Source organism: Ambystoma mexicanum, chromosome 1p (assembly GCF_040938575.1).
Source record: "Ambystoma mexicanum isolate Mex_15411 chromosome 1p, UKY_AmexF1_1, whole genome shotgun sequence".
In the NCBI taxonomy this organism is placed as follows: domain Eukaryota; kingdom Metazoa; phylum Chordata; class Amphibia; order Caudata; family Ambystomatidae; genus Ambystoma; species Ambystoma mexicanum.
Genome location: NC_090921.1, coordinates 1,502,615,398 through 1,502,632,704, shown reverse-complemented (window position 1 = coordinate 1,502,632,704; position 17,307 = coordinate 1,502,615,398). Strand labels below are relative to the sequence as shown.

At 44.4% G+C, this 17,307-nt stretch overlaps 1 protein-coding gene across 1 annotated transcript in view; it reads right to left on the bottom strand.

Moving 5' to 3' along the window:
* Positions 1–517: 517 nt before the first annotated feature.
* NECTIN4 (nectin cell adhesion molecule 4) overlaps positions 518–17,307 on the bottom strand; it is a 478,950-nt gene continuing 462,160 nt past the window's right edge. The window contains exon 9 of the mRNA XM_069607194.1: positions 518–2,118. Coding sequence (XP_069463295.1) covers positions 1,804–2,118 — 315 coding nt within the window. The 3' untranslated portion in view covers positions 518–1,803. The remainder of the gene's footprint in view (positions 2,119–17,307) is intronic.

The following is a 17,307-nucleotide window of genomic DNA, read 5'->3' as shown; positions in this document are numbered from 1 at the left end:
GGGTCCTGCATAGAGCTTGCAGACATGTAGAGCTTTCAGACTTGTAGAGCTTGCAGGCCTGTAGAACTTGCAGACCTGTAGAGCTTGCAGACTTGTAGTTATCTGGACGAGCAACATGTCAATTTCTCATAAACACACAACTCTGTATAGTAACGATATGATGCATAGAAGAAAACACAAACCACACCTGAAATCCCCAAACAATGGCAAGACTTCTCATACTCATTGGATAATGAGATGTTGCAACATCTGACTGCATTCACTTTATGTAGCACACCTTTGTGAAATACAGTTGTCCTATGTATTTTTTTTAAACAATCTTTGTTGCCGAAATTATAGTACAGTACAAAAGCCCACACCATGTTGTACATCATGATCCGGTTCTATTTATGACTTTACTCCATCCACTTGTGTACACAGGAAGGGAGCCCCACAACACAACTGCTCTCAAAGGGAAACGATGCGATGAACATGGACTGGACCAACCTGCTCGTGGTGGATAAGACGCCAGAAGTCATTATACAAGAAAAGTTGCGTTCTTTTATTCAGGTAGAAAACTAGGTTTTGGAGGGTATAAGATGAGTGACTCACTTAAAACTCAATAGAGAAGCAGCTTTTGAGTCTTATTGGTTTTAACAGTATTTTGCTTATTTTTACGTCCGTGCTGTACATGTGATTGGGGAGTATCAATGTTGTAGGCAGCCTTGTTTTAAAGTCTTAAGGGTAATCTTCCAGTACCAACCAATAATAACATCATTCTTCTTCTCGAGGCTACTTCTTCAACCACTCCTAATGTCTATTGGCAGAGCATCTAGAACCTTTATTTACACATACTGAAGTCTTTGAGATGAGCGATCATGCCTTAGGCCTGAGAAGAGAGTGCACCTCTGGTGATCGAGAATACTCAAGAAAAGAAAGTACTTCTTCACAGAGACTGCACAGAACAGCCTCCAAGTGGAATGAATGCTGTCTAGGTATTAACGGACACTAGAAAAAGGCACCCACGGTAATGGTAAAATGCAGCAATGGTCAGATATCCATACACCTACTGTGGAGTGTTGTATTAGACATGCCAAAGATCAGACTAGTTGGGTCTTAACATTGTCTATCTCTGGGTACAAATAGAAGACAGCGGGTTTCAATGGCTCATCAACCTTTCTCACTGGTTGCACCAAGTAGAGACGCTTCAAGGAAAACAGGCTGGTAATGAGGAAAAGGAAAAGGTTGGTGGTTTTCTTTGAGAGAAGAAAAGTTTAAGAGCCACGATACAGAGGCATCTTTGCTGCCGGCTGAGTTGTCATTATCTCCCCCTGCACCATGACATTATAAATATACACAAACTATGTCCTTCGTTTTGGTGCATCCTATTTGTTGTAAAAACCCATGTGGAGAGAAGAAATTATATATTCTGAGGTGTGTTACATACAAGTTGCAACACAAAATCCAGACTTCATAGACCACTTAGACTCTTGCGGAAAAATGTATCACCTTTTTTTCCAGTTCTTTCTTATCAGTTGTCAATAAGGCTTGCTGTGCTTTGGGTAACATTCACAGAGGAACCTAGGAATACACGACTCATGGCCAGCATTTGGATGAGGGCAATAGGTCTTTTAGAGGCTGTGGGAGTAGATCAACTCTTTAAAGGCTGGTAATGGTTGCAGATTAATTTCCAGATATTGTGACTGTAATCTAGTTTCCTGCCCCGGCCCCATCCAAGCTCTTTTCTCTGGAAATATGGTTGTTTCCTTCCACTTGATATCATTTCAAGAAGTTCAGCCGTTTACAGGTCTAGGTCGGGGACATTCAAACAAGGTGACCGCGTCCATTGATGTAGATGCCGTTAGTGCTGGGCTTTATCCTCAACGTACCATTTTCTGGGTAGAAATGGTCCATGGCCTGTTTTATAGATGGTTGGTTTTCGACACTACTAGTGATGTCCTTTTCTGATTCCTCTTCTCTACCACTGTCCTTCTCTTCCCCATCTTGCACTTGCTCCTCATTCTCGTCTTGCTCCTGAACTTCTTCACTGGGAACAGCTGAAGACAGAAGCTCTGTCTGAGTTTCGATCTCGCGGACAGTTGTCAGTGTGGAATAACTACGATGATCTGCTTCCTCTCCCTGTAAAAAAGAAAACGCACCCATTAGGTAAGGTCCGAAATTCACTGGTGGAATATTCTATGACAAAAGGGTTCCTTTATTCCAACACTTCCTCCCAGCTGTACTTCAAACATCAATTCATTTCATGGTGTTCTAGGATTACATATATTCCTGCTTGATAGTCATTCATCAATCATTCACTCCTAGACCCTCCTATTGATAAATTCACCATCTCCTATGGGCGATGAATGGAGATGTCAAAGGAAAGTATTTCAAGCTTGACGGCAAGTATAGCAATAACACCCAAGCCGGCAGTCTGGTGGTAACGGGTAAGATCCCTGGTTAACGTAGGCCCTGGTGTGGTTACCACCCAATGTGGTCTGCTGGCTCGGGTGTCACTGCTATTGCCCAGCATTTTTAATACACACACCTGGGGTGCTGATAGCAATCCATGCGGATCCCCTCTTCCATTTAGCAGGGTCGCTTGAGGAGGGATGGGGGATTAAGGAGTAGAGACCGTAGGGAAATAGAAGGGTAACACCCAGTTTGATCGAAATAACTGTCTGTATGGAGGTTTTGCTCGAATTGGGTAGCACCAATTTGATCGAGACAAAAATAACCAAACATGAGGAGCAAGGGCTGCAGGGGAGTCCCACGCTCCCCATGTTCAGTATTCTGGGTTTGGGGGTGCAAGGATGTCCCCCACTTCCAGAGCATTGGTGGCAGGAACATTTTTTAAAAAATTGGAGGAAAAAAATCAGAGTCCGAGTAATTAGGTTGTGGGCAGTTCGGCCTCAAACAAATGCGGCACAAACAAACAATCCAGATCTGGGAGAAGTGGGGGGAAATGGTGGGGCGGGTTCCAGCAGCTTCAAGCTTGCTTGTAACACGGACTTGGATTGTGGGATTCAGCCCACGATTCAGCTGTTACCCCCACCCCGAGTGCTAACAGAACTTTCAAAAACCTTTGTAGTAGCCTTACTAAGAAAAATTGAAATACTCCAGACTCTTGCACTGGAAGGACCATTTGATTACAAGTTAGAAATGTAAAATGTAATTGTAAATTAACACAGCTGTTATCGCTACACAGATTACCACCAGCTACTGGGAATGGGATGAATGAGGCTCAATTAACTCTATACAACCTTTTCTTGCCTACTCACTTGTCGCAGATCGTGGCAACATGAAAAGATTTATCCTGGTGTTCCGAGCAGTATGAATAACTTTCTAAGATGTGACTGGCACTGATCATTTCATGATCTGGTAAACCAAGTCTACCTAAAGGAGACCCTCATGGTGGCCCAGTTGGGCAGCTATGTTGAGATGAGTGGGGCATCTGGTTTTAGGGAGTTATAGGCAGTAAGTCTGTGGAAAAACGTCAACAATGCTGTGAGGACATTGAAGAAGGTTCTGTGGTATATTATGGGCCAACACAGGTAACAGTGGAAGCTGTTGCTGGCTCAGCACAGGATAAAGACGGAATGGTAAAAGAATGGGCTTTCATAGACGGCTGTGCGCAGTAGCGAGGGAGAAGACTGTTGGAGTAGTCCTGCCTGTAGATCAATGAATATGCAAGAGACAGGTGTATCCGCGTTCCACTATCTAGTTGTGATACTCTTCATGTCGATCCAATTATTGGTTGCATGTGTTTTTCCATGTGCCACCCTATTTGAGGGGAGTTTTTCTTCATAGGTATTTGCATTTGATTGCAAAGATGGATCTACATGTTTTGAAATATTTAATTTGAATTTCTCCATTTTGTTTGTGTACTTTCGGTCGACCTACATTCGAGCCGTTTTTAATTTCTTAGGAGGGGGTCCTCCTCATACACCCACCCGAGCCCATGCCCTCCCAACACCCATCCCCACCCACCCCTACATCCCCTACACTAACATATACATATATATGTATATGTAATTACCCAATTCCCCCAAATGTGGATACACAAAATGCACACTTTCAAATGAAAGTCTTCTAAAACACGTATTAAGGAAAAGAAAAGTCTTTCACCAAGCAGCACCCTACAAAGGGCATGTAATGGCAGGAGCAGCCCAAGTACTCATGGTGTAGTAAGTAGGTAATGCATGCAGAGGCTGGGGATCACTGGCTGGAGAGAGAAAGATAACATTAAAGTCTCTGGGGCTTCCTCCTGGAGGGAAGCTGTTTCTTAAAGGTGATCATGAAGCAAGTCACTGTTAGAATGCCTTTAATTTCTGGGGATAGGGAGTTTCACTGGTCGGAATCTAGGAGAGTAAAAGAGCGTAAGTTGCAGGTCTGACAGCACATGGTGTATTAGTTTGAGGCGGGTTTGGAAGCATAGAATAAAGGGGGGATTAGCCAGAGAGAGATTTAGCATGTGAGTGGGTGCTGCCCACAGATGGATTTAAACACAAGAAGATATTTGCATAGGGAGCAATTTTGCCTGCGTAACCACCGTGCGTGAAGTAGGTGCATGGAGCTGGGCACTGACAAGGCAGGTTGTACAGGGTATACATTGCAAAATTCAATACCCTATTAAATGGAGCAACGGAGTATAAGAAGGCCCCTGAAAACGCTTGAGCAGAAATCCAGCACATTGAGAACACGGGTCATGAGTGTGTTGGTAGAACGAGAGTTGAGATGGGAAGAGCTTTTACAACTAGTCAGATGGTTAAAACTGCCAGTCATAGTAGTGGGGCACACGAACTGCTGAAGTCTCAGTTCTCTGATAAGGAGCATAGAGCTTGAGTGCCTTGGGTGATGAGGTACAGGGGGAGATGATATGATATATGACGTTTCAAGGCGCGACGAGGCAAGGGAGGGGAAACAGAGGGAAGACAGACAACGATCTTACTAGGCCAGGTGTCGCTCAGATCGCGCAAGTGCAAAGGAAGGGGGAAAAGAAAAGTGCGGGGGGGGAAAGTGCAGTACATGGGACAATAAAATAATAACATAAAATAAATAAAGAACGGCCAGCTGGTGGCAAGTGCAAGGTGAGCGCAGACATAAGTGCTAGTTTGGGGACTGTAGGTATACAGAAAACAGTCCCGAGGTGCAGGGGTTGCCAGGAAGGCAGCGCAAGCGTGCAACTGGCAGGGGTTGGGCCCGAGATCAGATGGGTGGCCAGGTAACGCGTGCAGCCTCAGTATCAGCCAAGACTTTAGCAGGGGAGAGGGGGAGAGAAAGCAGAAGCAAAGAGGAATGTTTTTAGGTGCTTCCGGGACCGAAGATGGTTCTCCTCAAGTTTCAGGGAGGCGGGGAGGCTGTTCCCGAGGGAGGCCCCAGCCGAAGAGAGAGATCTACCACCAACTCGTTGCTTGGAGAAGCGACTGACCCTGAGGGAGTTGGAGGCGGATGAGAGAAGAGCTCAAGAAGGAAGATATTTAGGAAGAGAGAGTTGAAGGTATTGAGGCCCCAGGCCCCAGAAGGCCTTGTGCACAATGCAGAGGGTTTTAAACTTAATCCTCGAAGCCACTGGGAGATGATGGAAGAAGCAGTGTGACATTGGAGGCCGGGAGAAAGATCACTTCAGTTTTAGAGCAGCAGAGCTTCAGACAAAGCAGCACAAACTGGTAATGAGTAGCAGATAGGAGTTCAGTGATGTGAGAGGACATGTCATTGGAAAAGAACGGGAAGAAGAAATAGATTTGAACACAATCGAGAAAGTAGAACAAGGACATACACTTGCTAACTCCTACCTGGAGGAGGAAGGCAAAAGAGGTCCTGGTGTTCTATGTACTGGAAAAGGAATGATCTGCCATATAGAAGGCCACACAAACAAATATGGTGCCGTGAAAGCCAAGACTTGGTCCAAAATGAGTTGGCTAAACAGAACTTCTGTATGAACACTGCTTCAGAAAAAGGATTACTAAGAATTGTGCCGATTAGTGTTCATGCTCTTCAATTTATTTTTTCTTTCTTCAAGTGATTGAAGACATATGTTAATTGAAACACTCTAAGGAAGGGGACGGTTGGAGAGTGCTGGGTTTATGCAGGAGCCAAAGTACAGACAGAATAAGAGCTTGATACATGCAGGTACCCAACTCACAATAGCGGACAATTGCAGCATGGGTTTCCATAGAGGATAGCAGAGTAGGAAAAGGGCGAGGGACATAAGAGCCAATAAAACCAAGTGCTCACATGGGAGGAAGTGCAATGGCCAGCAGGGCAGAAGGTTCCCAGTGTTATATGGGCAAACAGAAAGTAGAGCAGCATCTAAAAGGGAGCCCTACAGGTGACACTGCAGGAGCAGGAAGGCGCCAAGGGATGATCCCCATAAGGCCTACTGGAGAAGGAACTCGAACATCAAAGGTCAACATGTTCCTTGGAGAGGAAAGCCTTCAGTTGTTTACCACAATGGGCATAACTTTTTTTCTCTTCCAGATCAAGACGGGAGGCATTCCAGAAAGTTGTCCCTAGCTACCTGCCATCAAGCCTTTTCCTCTTGGGCTGCCAAAAGACAAATGCCAGATGCAGCTAATCTTATGGTCCATGAAAAGCAGTACACCGGGACCCTAGATTTGAGGTAAGCAGGCCCTCTGCCCCAGCAGGCCCAGTGAATAATTGAGAGGGCCTTGAAGGAGATCCTTCAAGGAGCCACTGTGGGGATTTTAAGGCAGGGACAAAGTCTGCAGTGTGTCTGAGGTCCTGGAAAATCCTGGCAACCTAGTTCTGAAGAACTTGCAGTATGTGCAGTAAGTATTTGGGGAGTCCCAAATATAGGGTGTTGTAGACATCCAGCTTTTAGAGGACTCAAAGTACTGGTCACATCCACATTATGAGGAATGTTTAGGACATGGAAAATACAGTTGAGAAGGTGAAGCTGGAAATTAGATTTAGTGAAGAGTTCGAGAACCAAACAGGTAGAGGAAAATTCACCTTTTTATTTGGCGGAATGGCAGTTTTCTAATGTTTAACATGGATAATTTACAGTACACTTTGGCTCTAAATCATCCACTGCAGTCAACATCTTATTTTGGAGTAAATTTCTCCTTTGGTAATTCTGATACAGAAATTACTGCTGGGGGCTTTACTGCCAGAATTTTAGCACTTGAAATGATATTCACACAGAAAAGAGTGGACACATCCATTACTTTTACTTTTTACCAGACCATCATATTCTTAATGAGGGCCAAATCTTAACATTGATTGGGGGCCAGAGGAGATTAGCTTCAGTGCCTGTAACTGTGTTTTGTAACATCTTTTTGAGATGAGAGAAAATACGAGTTCCAAAGAAAAATGGTTAGAATTCTCTGGAGGCAGGAGAGTATATACACTGTTTGTACTGGGTATGACAGCTTTTTGTGTTGATCGAAAGTAAATACTTATTGCAAAGAAATCGTGCTAGAATTATTTGTAGCAAGAAGATTAGATCCAGTGGCTGTAAATGAGTATGCCATATTTGTGCAATGACACAATATAGTTGCAAAGAAAAGGACTTTTTGGGGCTTGTGGAAATCATATTCGGTGGATATAACTGTGTGCGATCTTTTTATAAAGCGAGAAAATACTAGTTGTGAAAAAAGTTCTTACAATTGTTTGGAAGTGATACATTGGTTGTACTGGGCTTCCCCACTTTTTTGGGCATTCACTGATAATATAACCCCGAACAAACATAATTTCTCCCACTATCTAGCACTTTTCCCACATATTCTAGGACTGAGTTTGTTTGTATAGTCATACCAGTCCTAGAATGTGTTGGGTTGTCTGTTTAGTTGGAGAACAGAACACTGTTGATCCCAACAATTTCCCCTCTAAAGAACCATTTTTTGTTAGGGACAAAGGTTGCTAGTTGCAAAGAAAAAGCATTACAATTCTTTGGGCAAAGCCAGAGCATCCATGGGTTGGACTTGTTTGGCAGCTTTTCTGAGGGATGAGAGAAAATACCAGTTGCAAAGAAAAAGTATTGCAATTCTTTGGTGGAAGAAGAGTACATTCACTGTTTCTACTGGGTCTGACAACTTGTTGCGATGGATGAGAGTTGTGAAAACAGTCTTAGAATTGTTTTGTAGCAGGTAAAGCTTATATTTAGTTGCTGTAACTGAGTGTGCAATATTTCTGTGACAAGATAAAATTCTAGTTGCAGAAATGTCTTTGATATCTTTCAAAGGTTTAGTTGATAAAAAAATGCATTGGACCGAGGGAGGCTAAATACTTGCTTTTATTAAATAAACCATGTAAAGGATGAACTCTAGGATCATGATTCAAATGTGTTCAATTATATGATTTCACAAATTATTTTACATTATGGTCATGATCAATGGCCATTGCTTTTTCTGAGAGTCATATCCCATCAATGGAACTAATGATTGTTTTCATGGGTTGATGTTGTACGTTAATTTAAAACAATATGACCCGGCAAAGAAACAGTGAGCGTATGGCCAAATGCGAGATTGAATGAAATCTGATGCCTATTACAAAGTCTGTCTTTCTTTTTTCACATCTCTGTATTGCATTTTATCAGACGGTTTACCAAACATACACAGTGCAATAGTAATACAAAAACACCAGAAGAGTACAAGCAGCATATGGGATTTGGGCTATCATAATAGGAGACAGATTCAATTCATATCCATTTGTATAGAGCATTTGTATACATCATGTGTAAATGTAATCTTACAACTGGATCACTATGCTATGCGCAGTCACCCAAAAGACCATAAGACAATATTCACTAGTAGATAACAATACAGTGGCACCAACAGAAAAATTAGATGAACTCATCTGCAATGCAATTGTTGGAAAATCGTTGTGCCAGCAGACCATTTAACACTGAGTTAGCACATTTCTGTACATCAAAACTAAGATTTGTTATTAGCAGGCATATTTTACAAAAATCACTACCAATCTGTAAATATTTCATTAATAGCATGCATACGTGTAAAAGTAGCATACAAGGAACATACTTGTGAGTTTCAAGGAGGGTAAGTATCCAGATGTATAGACGAATCATTAACCATGACTCCCCAACACAAAGGGCCTCATTACCCGGTAGGCGGTGAGCCATGGCGCTATTAGCGCCATGGCTCATGCCGGTAAAATACCGGCACCGCCTTGGCGGAAAGGGGATTTACCGCCCCATTCCAAGGTTGGAGGGGCGGTAAATCCCCTTTCCGCCATTGCCCTTCCCCATTCCCATTTCTGCCCCATAGGGGTCTATGGGAATGGGGAAGGCGCTAATTACGGCACCGCAATTTTGCGGTGCCGTAATTAGCTCTGAGGTCCCTTAGCGGGTTGGATTTTAACGCCTGCTAAAAGCAGGCGTTAAATCCCCCAACCTGCAAAGGGACCTCGTAGTAAGGCGGTAGGGATTTACCGGTACCGGTATTTTACCGGTACCGGTAAATCCCTACCGCCATCCGTGTAATGAGGCCTAAAGTCATGTTTACATCATCTTTCCCCCATCTATTATGTTGCATCTTATGCATTTTAATGGTTGTGCAGAAATGAATCTCTATGAGCAACACAAGTATTGTGGGGGAGGAGGGAGACATCCAATAAATAGCCAGCAACTGGAGAGCCAAAACAAATATAAGTCATTGAAACCTCTGCACCCATACATCTCATTGCGTCCTGAAAATTTGCCCCAATATGCACTTGTCCAGTGCACCCAGGTTTCTCCTGTTTGTTGCCCTCTCCATCTCTTTCACCACTTGCACCACAAAGCATATCATTTTAGGACATAACCATATCACATGGTAAAAAGGGACACTCCCGAAAATATGGCATACTTCTCCACCACCTCAAACATTATCAAAATACTGTGAGCACGGTCTCTCAAATGTTTTTTAATAAATGCTGCTATATTTCCCCTCCTAGAAGCCCAAATGCCTTATCCTGCAAGGTCTGGCTGCAACAAATTTGCCAAAGGCTCCCTTAATAGGGTAAAGAAGAGAGGAGAAATGCACCTTTTCACACACTGTCCCCCTGATTCTGTGCTCGCTATGGTGCTCGGATTTGAACACAACAATGTCACTAAATCAATGTAATATGGCCCAATATTTATTGCGTCTATTATGCAACTCCCATCCCACTTTTTCTGCAACTAGAGAAGGCAATGTAACATCCTTGTTGTTAGCCTTGACTTCCTGAATGATGTGAACCACTCTTTTCAAGGTTTTAGTTGCAATTCATACCCAGGTGAAACCTGTCAGGTCCTCAAGGGCCAGCATCCAAATTATACTTTTGGAGCCCACTTAGAGGAGTGAAAGGATTCGGCAAGATGACCATTGGAGGTATCTTTCCCAGAGTTCAACAACATTGTTACCTTGGCTTCCCTCTTAGGTGTAATTCTTAACTCACTGAGCTTATCAAAACACTGATACCAATCTAAGGTCCAAAACGTCCTCTTGGGTATCATAAAATTCCATTGACAATTGATTATTGCAAGGAGTCTTCCCACCGATAAGCATTTAGGCAGCAGCCACATGCCCTACCGATTACTTGGAGAATCCAAGGTGCCCTTAATCCTTAAAGATATTTTGTGAAGGGTTGTTGGAGTGATAGCTTCTGCAATCTTTTCGCCATCTACTAAGGGCGGATGCTTATACAAACTTCTAATTAATGGCTTACTGTGACTGTACTAGGTTCTTGTCACTGGGCCTCATTACGACCCTGGCGGTACAGGGTTAACGGCGCCGTAAAAGGTGCCGGCGCCGTTAACCCCGTACCGCCTCATTATGAGGTCCCCTCGCGGGACAAGGTAAGCACGCCTGGGAAAACATGGTGTGCTTACCGGGTACCGCGAGGGGAAGAGGGAACAAACAACGGGCCAACTCGTAATGGCCCGTTGTTTGCTCCCTCTCCCATTCCCATTCAGCCCTATGGGGGCTGAAATAGGAATGGGGAAGGACCGGGTCCGGGTCCTTGGAGGGAGGAATTACCGGGCCTTCCGAACTCAGAATGGCCCGGTAATTCCTCATTCTGTGGACCCGGACCCAGACGCGATTTCGGCGGCAGCCATGCCGCCAACAGCCGCATGGCTACCGCCGAGGTCGTAATGAGGGCCAGTGTCTTGAATCGAGGTAATCACATGCCTGGCCGAATGTTTGAGTAGCCATGCATGCAAACAACCAGATGTATAATCAAATTAATAGTGCTTAGTGCACCATGGGTTCAAGTAGAAATGGTGGCATGCATCCAAGGCCTCAACATGTTTCCTCTTAGCATCTCCATGCACATGTACAGAAGCGAGCAAAGTCTTGATTGGAAACTACTTTGGCTGAGATGGAGCCAATGTGTTCAATGTAGCTGAGATATACAAAAAGTCCCTAACATATAGTTTGAAAGCCTTGCAATCCACCAATTTAGAGGTCGCTATACACTTGTTTTGTTAAAAAAGGAGAGAAAAATCCTACACATTCACTCTTAAATCCTGTATCTGTAAAGGAGAACATCTGCTATCTTCACAAAAGAACAAGGGGACATACTTGGGCCAAGGAGAAGTATCCCTGCAATAGAGAGTGGTCTGATGATACCCTAGGCAAGTAATGAAGGAGACGCCTATGATGACGGAAAACCAATCTCCTCTAGTATATTAATCTAAAATTCACAAACAGTAATAGATTCCAAGGTCCTCATTTTCAATACTGCAACCATTTACAAATGTGAGTACTGTTCTAGTCTCATGTCTTGTGCTCACTCAGAGTTCCCTTGGTGACCGGCCAGACTACATTGGTCCAAGGTTCTATTTGAATTATACATGAATTCACCAGCCCATATTACAATTATACACAGATAAGTAGAGCACCTCCTTCAACAAGTCCAATAAACAATGACCAGGAAAATCTGCTGAATATTTAGGGGAGGAAGGATAGCTCAGATAGGTATCAGAATCAAGAAAACGCAGCACAACACAGGTTCGATTCCTGATCCCACGCTTAGAAACCACTCGCTGGTATTAAGCACATTATAAAATAACAATTATAATGATAACATGTGTCTGCATATGAGGGATATAACATACCAAAGTCTGACCCCCCCACTTTTTGTCCAGTTTCACAAGCTAATCTACAACTAAATGGGTTTCCTGCTGGAAGCCAAGTTGGGCATCATGATGGTGCAAAACAAACTACAGAGGAAGTGAGGGACAGAGAAAAATGTTAGCTAGCAGGCAGATGAGAGGTCAGTTAAGAGGGTAACTCGTGGCGAGGAGGTAGGCTTTAAGTTTGGTTTTGAATAAATCTGTGTGGACAGTTTCTCAGTTGTCCGGGGGAAGGGAATTCCATATGGATGTAGCAAGAAGAGAGAAAGATCGGAAGCGAGAGGGAGCATAGGGGGGTGGCGAGGAGCGACAAGAGTATTCGAGAAGGTTTGTAGAGTTGGATAGCGGAGGAAAGATACACTGGTGTCTTACAGTAGATAGATTTGTGAATCAGGAGAAGTAATTAAATCCGGCTCTGTTTTGCATCGCCAGCCAGCCAGCCTGGTGACGGTACGAGGAAGTGGGTGTGAAGTGAGGGAATTCACAGAGCGTACTCGTAGCAAAGTTAATGATCTTGTCGAGAAGACAGAAAGCATAGTTGGGGAGACCAAACTAGATGCTGGGACAGTAGTCCAGTTTAGAGAAGGCAAGAGTGGTTAAGAGATGCTTGGCAGTGTTGAAAGGAAGGAGGTGCCTGATTCTCCTAATATTTATGAGGATGAGGCGAGCTGCTGTTCCATTTTTGGAAATGAAAGTAGAAAAGGTATGAGAAGGGTGTCATGGTCATGAAATCAGGGGCACAGGCATGCAGGGGTCGTATACACAGGAGACCTGGGTGGACACTTTCCTGGCGCCTTTGGCACCAGGCTCATGAACAAAAGTAAACAATAACATCCATTTAACACCAAAAAGCTTTTATTATGGACATAGCACTTCAGATTCATTAACCTTGAACATTCCATCCATTAAGCAACCCCAAGTGTATTCTTTGGTGTGGCTGCTAATGGGTTGCCTTCGCACATGCTCACTCTCTAGGAGTGGCAGGGCGTGGCTGGTAAGCCGGCCCTAATGGGTTTGCCCACGATCTCAGCTATATAAGCTGTCCCGATCCTCAAGACAGACGCTTCGCCTTATTCTGCACTTGCAAGCAGCGTAACCCTCACCGTCACCTGAGGTCAGACTTACCTCTGAAGATCCTGCTTCTTGGACATTCGGCTTCCTGCCAGCATACTTACCAACTGAGGGTTACCTGTACATCTCTTCAGCAAGCCAAGTTCTCATCTTTACACTTTCCGGAACGCCGAAATCTTCATCTTGGCACCGCAGCAGGACACGCTCCATCATCGACAACAGCGCCTGCAAGGAAAAACAGAAGACAAGGCTAGACATAAAAAAAACAGTCAGTTTAAGGTTACGCTTCACCAAACTTTGCACTTTTCCTTAAACCATCACTTACCTGCTGTCGAATATTGCGGTAGCATCCATCTTCCATCCGATCTAAGGGAAGAAAACAGAAGAGAGACCTTATTGCAGGCATAAATAGGAGCAACATATAAATACATTAAACAGAACGAACAGAATCACAAGAGCTCAAGAAAAACTTACCAATCATAAGGAGAACATAGTCGCAGCTGGACTGGACAAATCCTTATCAGGGATCAGTGAAGGAACTAGATCCCATTTGACGCGCCCCTGCCAGAAGTAGCAGGACGGAGAGCTTATCTTCCATAATTCACAGCTGAGCTTTATGGGCCGGCGTATGCTCACAGAAACAGTAATTTGGGATGAAGGGTTCGAGAGGTACAACAATCACAGATTGGCGCACTCACACACTCTTATCTCTACGCAGGAGCAGTATCACCACATATCACAGCCCACAGCTTTTATACTGAGGGAGGGGCCTGAAGGGTGTGATTCAAGTTCAGGGAGGGCTGCAACCGTGCCCCAACACCTCCACAGAGACCAGGTGAGCGTAACAGAACGCAAAGCCTCTAATACTCTCTGCCTGGGCGTTATGGAAACTTCAGAAACAGATCAGTTAGCCCTCTTACTAGGGGAATTACGGGCTGAAGTACATGCTTCAAGACAGGAAACCAATGCATTACAGAGGGATCATATTATAACTCGAGAAAGAACTGGCGAATTGGCAAGACAAATGCTACAAGCACAAGTAGGACCGGTTCCACTGCCTGGAGTGACCCATTCTTCTCATTCTTCCACACCACAACAATCAACACCGGTTCATGTGGTTCTTCCAGGAGCAGTGCCTCTAGCCCCTCCCGAACGCTTCCTCGGCGACCAAAACAAGTTCGCCGTATTTATGAACCAATGTCGCCTTCATTTTTTGTGCAGACCAGGAGCCTTTCCTAATGACCAAGCCAAAGTGGCGTTTGTACTCTCGTATTTAGGAGGTAGTGCGGCGGACTGATCTATATCTTTGGTAAATCAAGATGACTCTTTAGTTCTGAACTTTGGGAATTTCCAACAAGAGATGGAGAAATTGTTTGCCCGTCATACTCAAGGACAAGCTCTGGACAACGAGTTGTCACTCAGACATGGGAGTCAAGATATATTAACCTATATTGCAACCTTCAATCGTCTCATAGCCCAGACCAACTGGCCAGAAGAGAAGAGGACTACACTCTTTTACCGGGGGTTACATGAAGAACTTAAGGATGCGTTGGCGCAAGTGGTGAATCCCCCTGAGAGGTGTGCGGACTACATAGACCTGATGGTGCAACTCGATCATAGGTTGCAGAATCGGACAATGGATCGAGTTAGATCAGAGGGACGGTCAGTTTACGTACGACCTCGTGAGAATCAGACTAAACCACATGAAAAGTCTGAGCCAATGCAAATTGGTGGATTACTAAGTCCCCTTACTAAAGCAGAAAGGGAAAAAATAAGACAACAACAGCTTTGCTTATATTGTGGACAAGCAGATCACTTCCTCCGTGACTGCCCGGTAAAACCACCCAAGAAAACGGTTGGGGCAATAGATAAAACTGATGAAGAAGAACAGAACTCGGGAAACACCAATGCCCGGCAAGTGTAGGGGTCCGCTTGTCGAGAATGAAAAAGGAATCCGTACAGACCTCACATCTAGTCCTTGCAGTGCTTTTGGTGAATCACAAGCAACCATCAAAAATACATGCCTTGGAGGCATATATTGATTTTGGAGCTGTGGGTAACTACATTGACCAAGATTTGGCTCTCCGAATAGGCCTTCCTCTCCGACAGAAGCAGAATTTGGAAAACGTCACTGCTGTGGATGGTTCTCAGCTAGCATGAGTGAAGAAAAAGAGGCTTTTACAGCATCCGACCCTGTGGACATAATTCCTGAGGAAAGGATTCAACCAGAATAGCAGCCACCATGTGTGTGGATGACCAAAGAACCAGTTTGCAATCCCCGATGGATTAATCAACACAACAGAGATTGCTGTTAAAAGGTGACCAGTACACCATTGAAGACAATCTACCGTATTTCCAAGGACGATTATATGTCCAAAACCAAGAACTGCAAAAGAAAATCATCACAAATTTGCACAATTCATTAGTGGAAGGACACCCCAGAATAGCCAAAACTCAGGCTAAGGTAAAACAAAACTACTGGTGGCCAACCTGGTGAAAAGACATTGCCCAATTTATTGAAACCTGCGGTGTCTGTGCACAATACAAGTCTCAGAAACAGAACCCTGCTGGTTTACTACATCTCCTAACAGTACCGCCAGCACCTTGGCATAGCCTGTCGATGGACTTCATCACGGATATTCCTCCCTGCAATGGATACAACACCATATTAGTCGTTGTGGATTTATTCTCCAAAATGGCCCATTTCATCCCTCTGTAGGGACTCCCAAGTGCATCAACTCTCGCTTCTGTGTTCCTAGAGCAAATTGTTTGATTGCATGGATTTCTATCAATATTAGTATCTGATCGCGGAACGCAATTTGTTTCTGCCTTTTGGAGAAAGTGTTGTACGATTGCCAAAATCGTTCTCCGGTTGTCCATAAGCCATCACCCTCAAACTGATGGGCACACTGAACGAACCAACTAAACTTTAGAGCAACATCTCAGGTGTATGTTGCAACAGTCCGAGGATTCTTGGAAAAATATACTCTGGATAGCTGAGTATGCATACAATAACTCAGTTCACACAAGCAAAGGGCAAACTCCATTCTACACTGTGCACGGAAGACATCCGAGGACATCAGCATTTGATCCACCCGATACCCTGGAAATGTCAGCCATAAAAAACTTGCATAAAACCACTCAGGTTCTTAAGGAGGCGACAGAGCATCTGAGTAAGGCTAAGGAAAGACAAAATCTGTTTGCTGATCGACATCGGAAGGAAGCTTCCGCCTACCAGATTGGAGAAAAGCTGTGGTTAGCATCCAAATATATTCCCCTGAAGGGGCCAAGAGCTTTCCGCCCAGGATACCTAGGCCCCTATACTATAAAGTCCATACTCAATCCTGTCGCCATGAAATTGGAGTTACCATCTCACATGAACATTCACCCAGTATTTCATGTCTCTCTCCTCAAACCAATGAAGTCCAATACACAGCTTCGTTCTCCGCTAGAGCCCGAAGTAATAAATGGAGAACCAGAATATGAAGTCAAATCCATCCTGGACTCCAAGGTGGCTCAATCAGAATTGAATTACCTAATTGCATGGAAAGGTTACGGACCTCAAGACCGAACTTGGGAACCCAGTGAACACGTCCATGCTCTGCGTTTAATCAGACAGTTGCATCGCAATAATCCCACCAAACCAGGGCCGGGAGGAGAACCACCCTTGAGAGGGGCCTTGAGGGGGAGTGCTGTCATGGTCAGGAAGTCAGGGGCACAGGCATGCAGGGGTCGCATGCACAGGAGAACTGGGTGGACACTGTCCTGGTGCCTTTGGCACCAGGCTCATGAACAAAAGTAAACAAGAACATCAATTTAACACCAAAAAGCTTTTATTATGGACATAGCACTTCAGCTACATTAACCTTGAACATTCCATCCATTAAGCAGGATGCATTAACCTTGAACATTCCATCCATTAAGCAGCCCCAAGTGTATTCTTGGGTGTGGTTGCTAATGGATTGCAATTGCACACGCTCACTCTCTAGGAGTGGCAGGGTGTGGCTGGTAAGCTGGCCCTAATGGGCGTGCCCACAATCTCAGCTATATAAGCTGCCCCGATCCTCAAGACAGACGCTTCGCGTTATTCTGCACTTGCAAGCAGCATAACGCTCACTGTCTCCTGAGGTCAGACTTACCTTTGAAGATCCTGCTTCCTGGACATCCTGCTTCCTGTC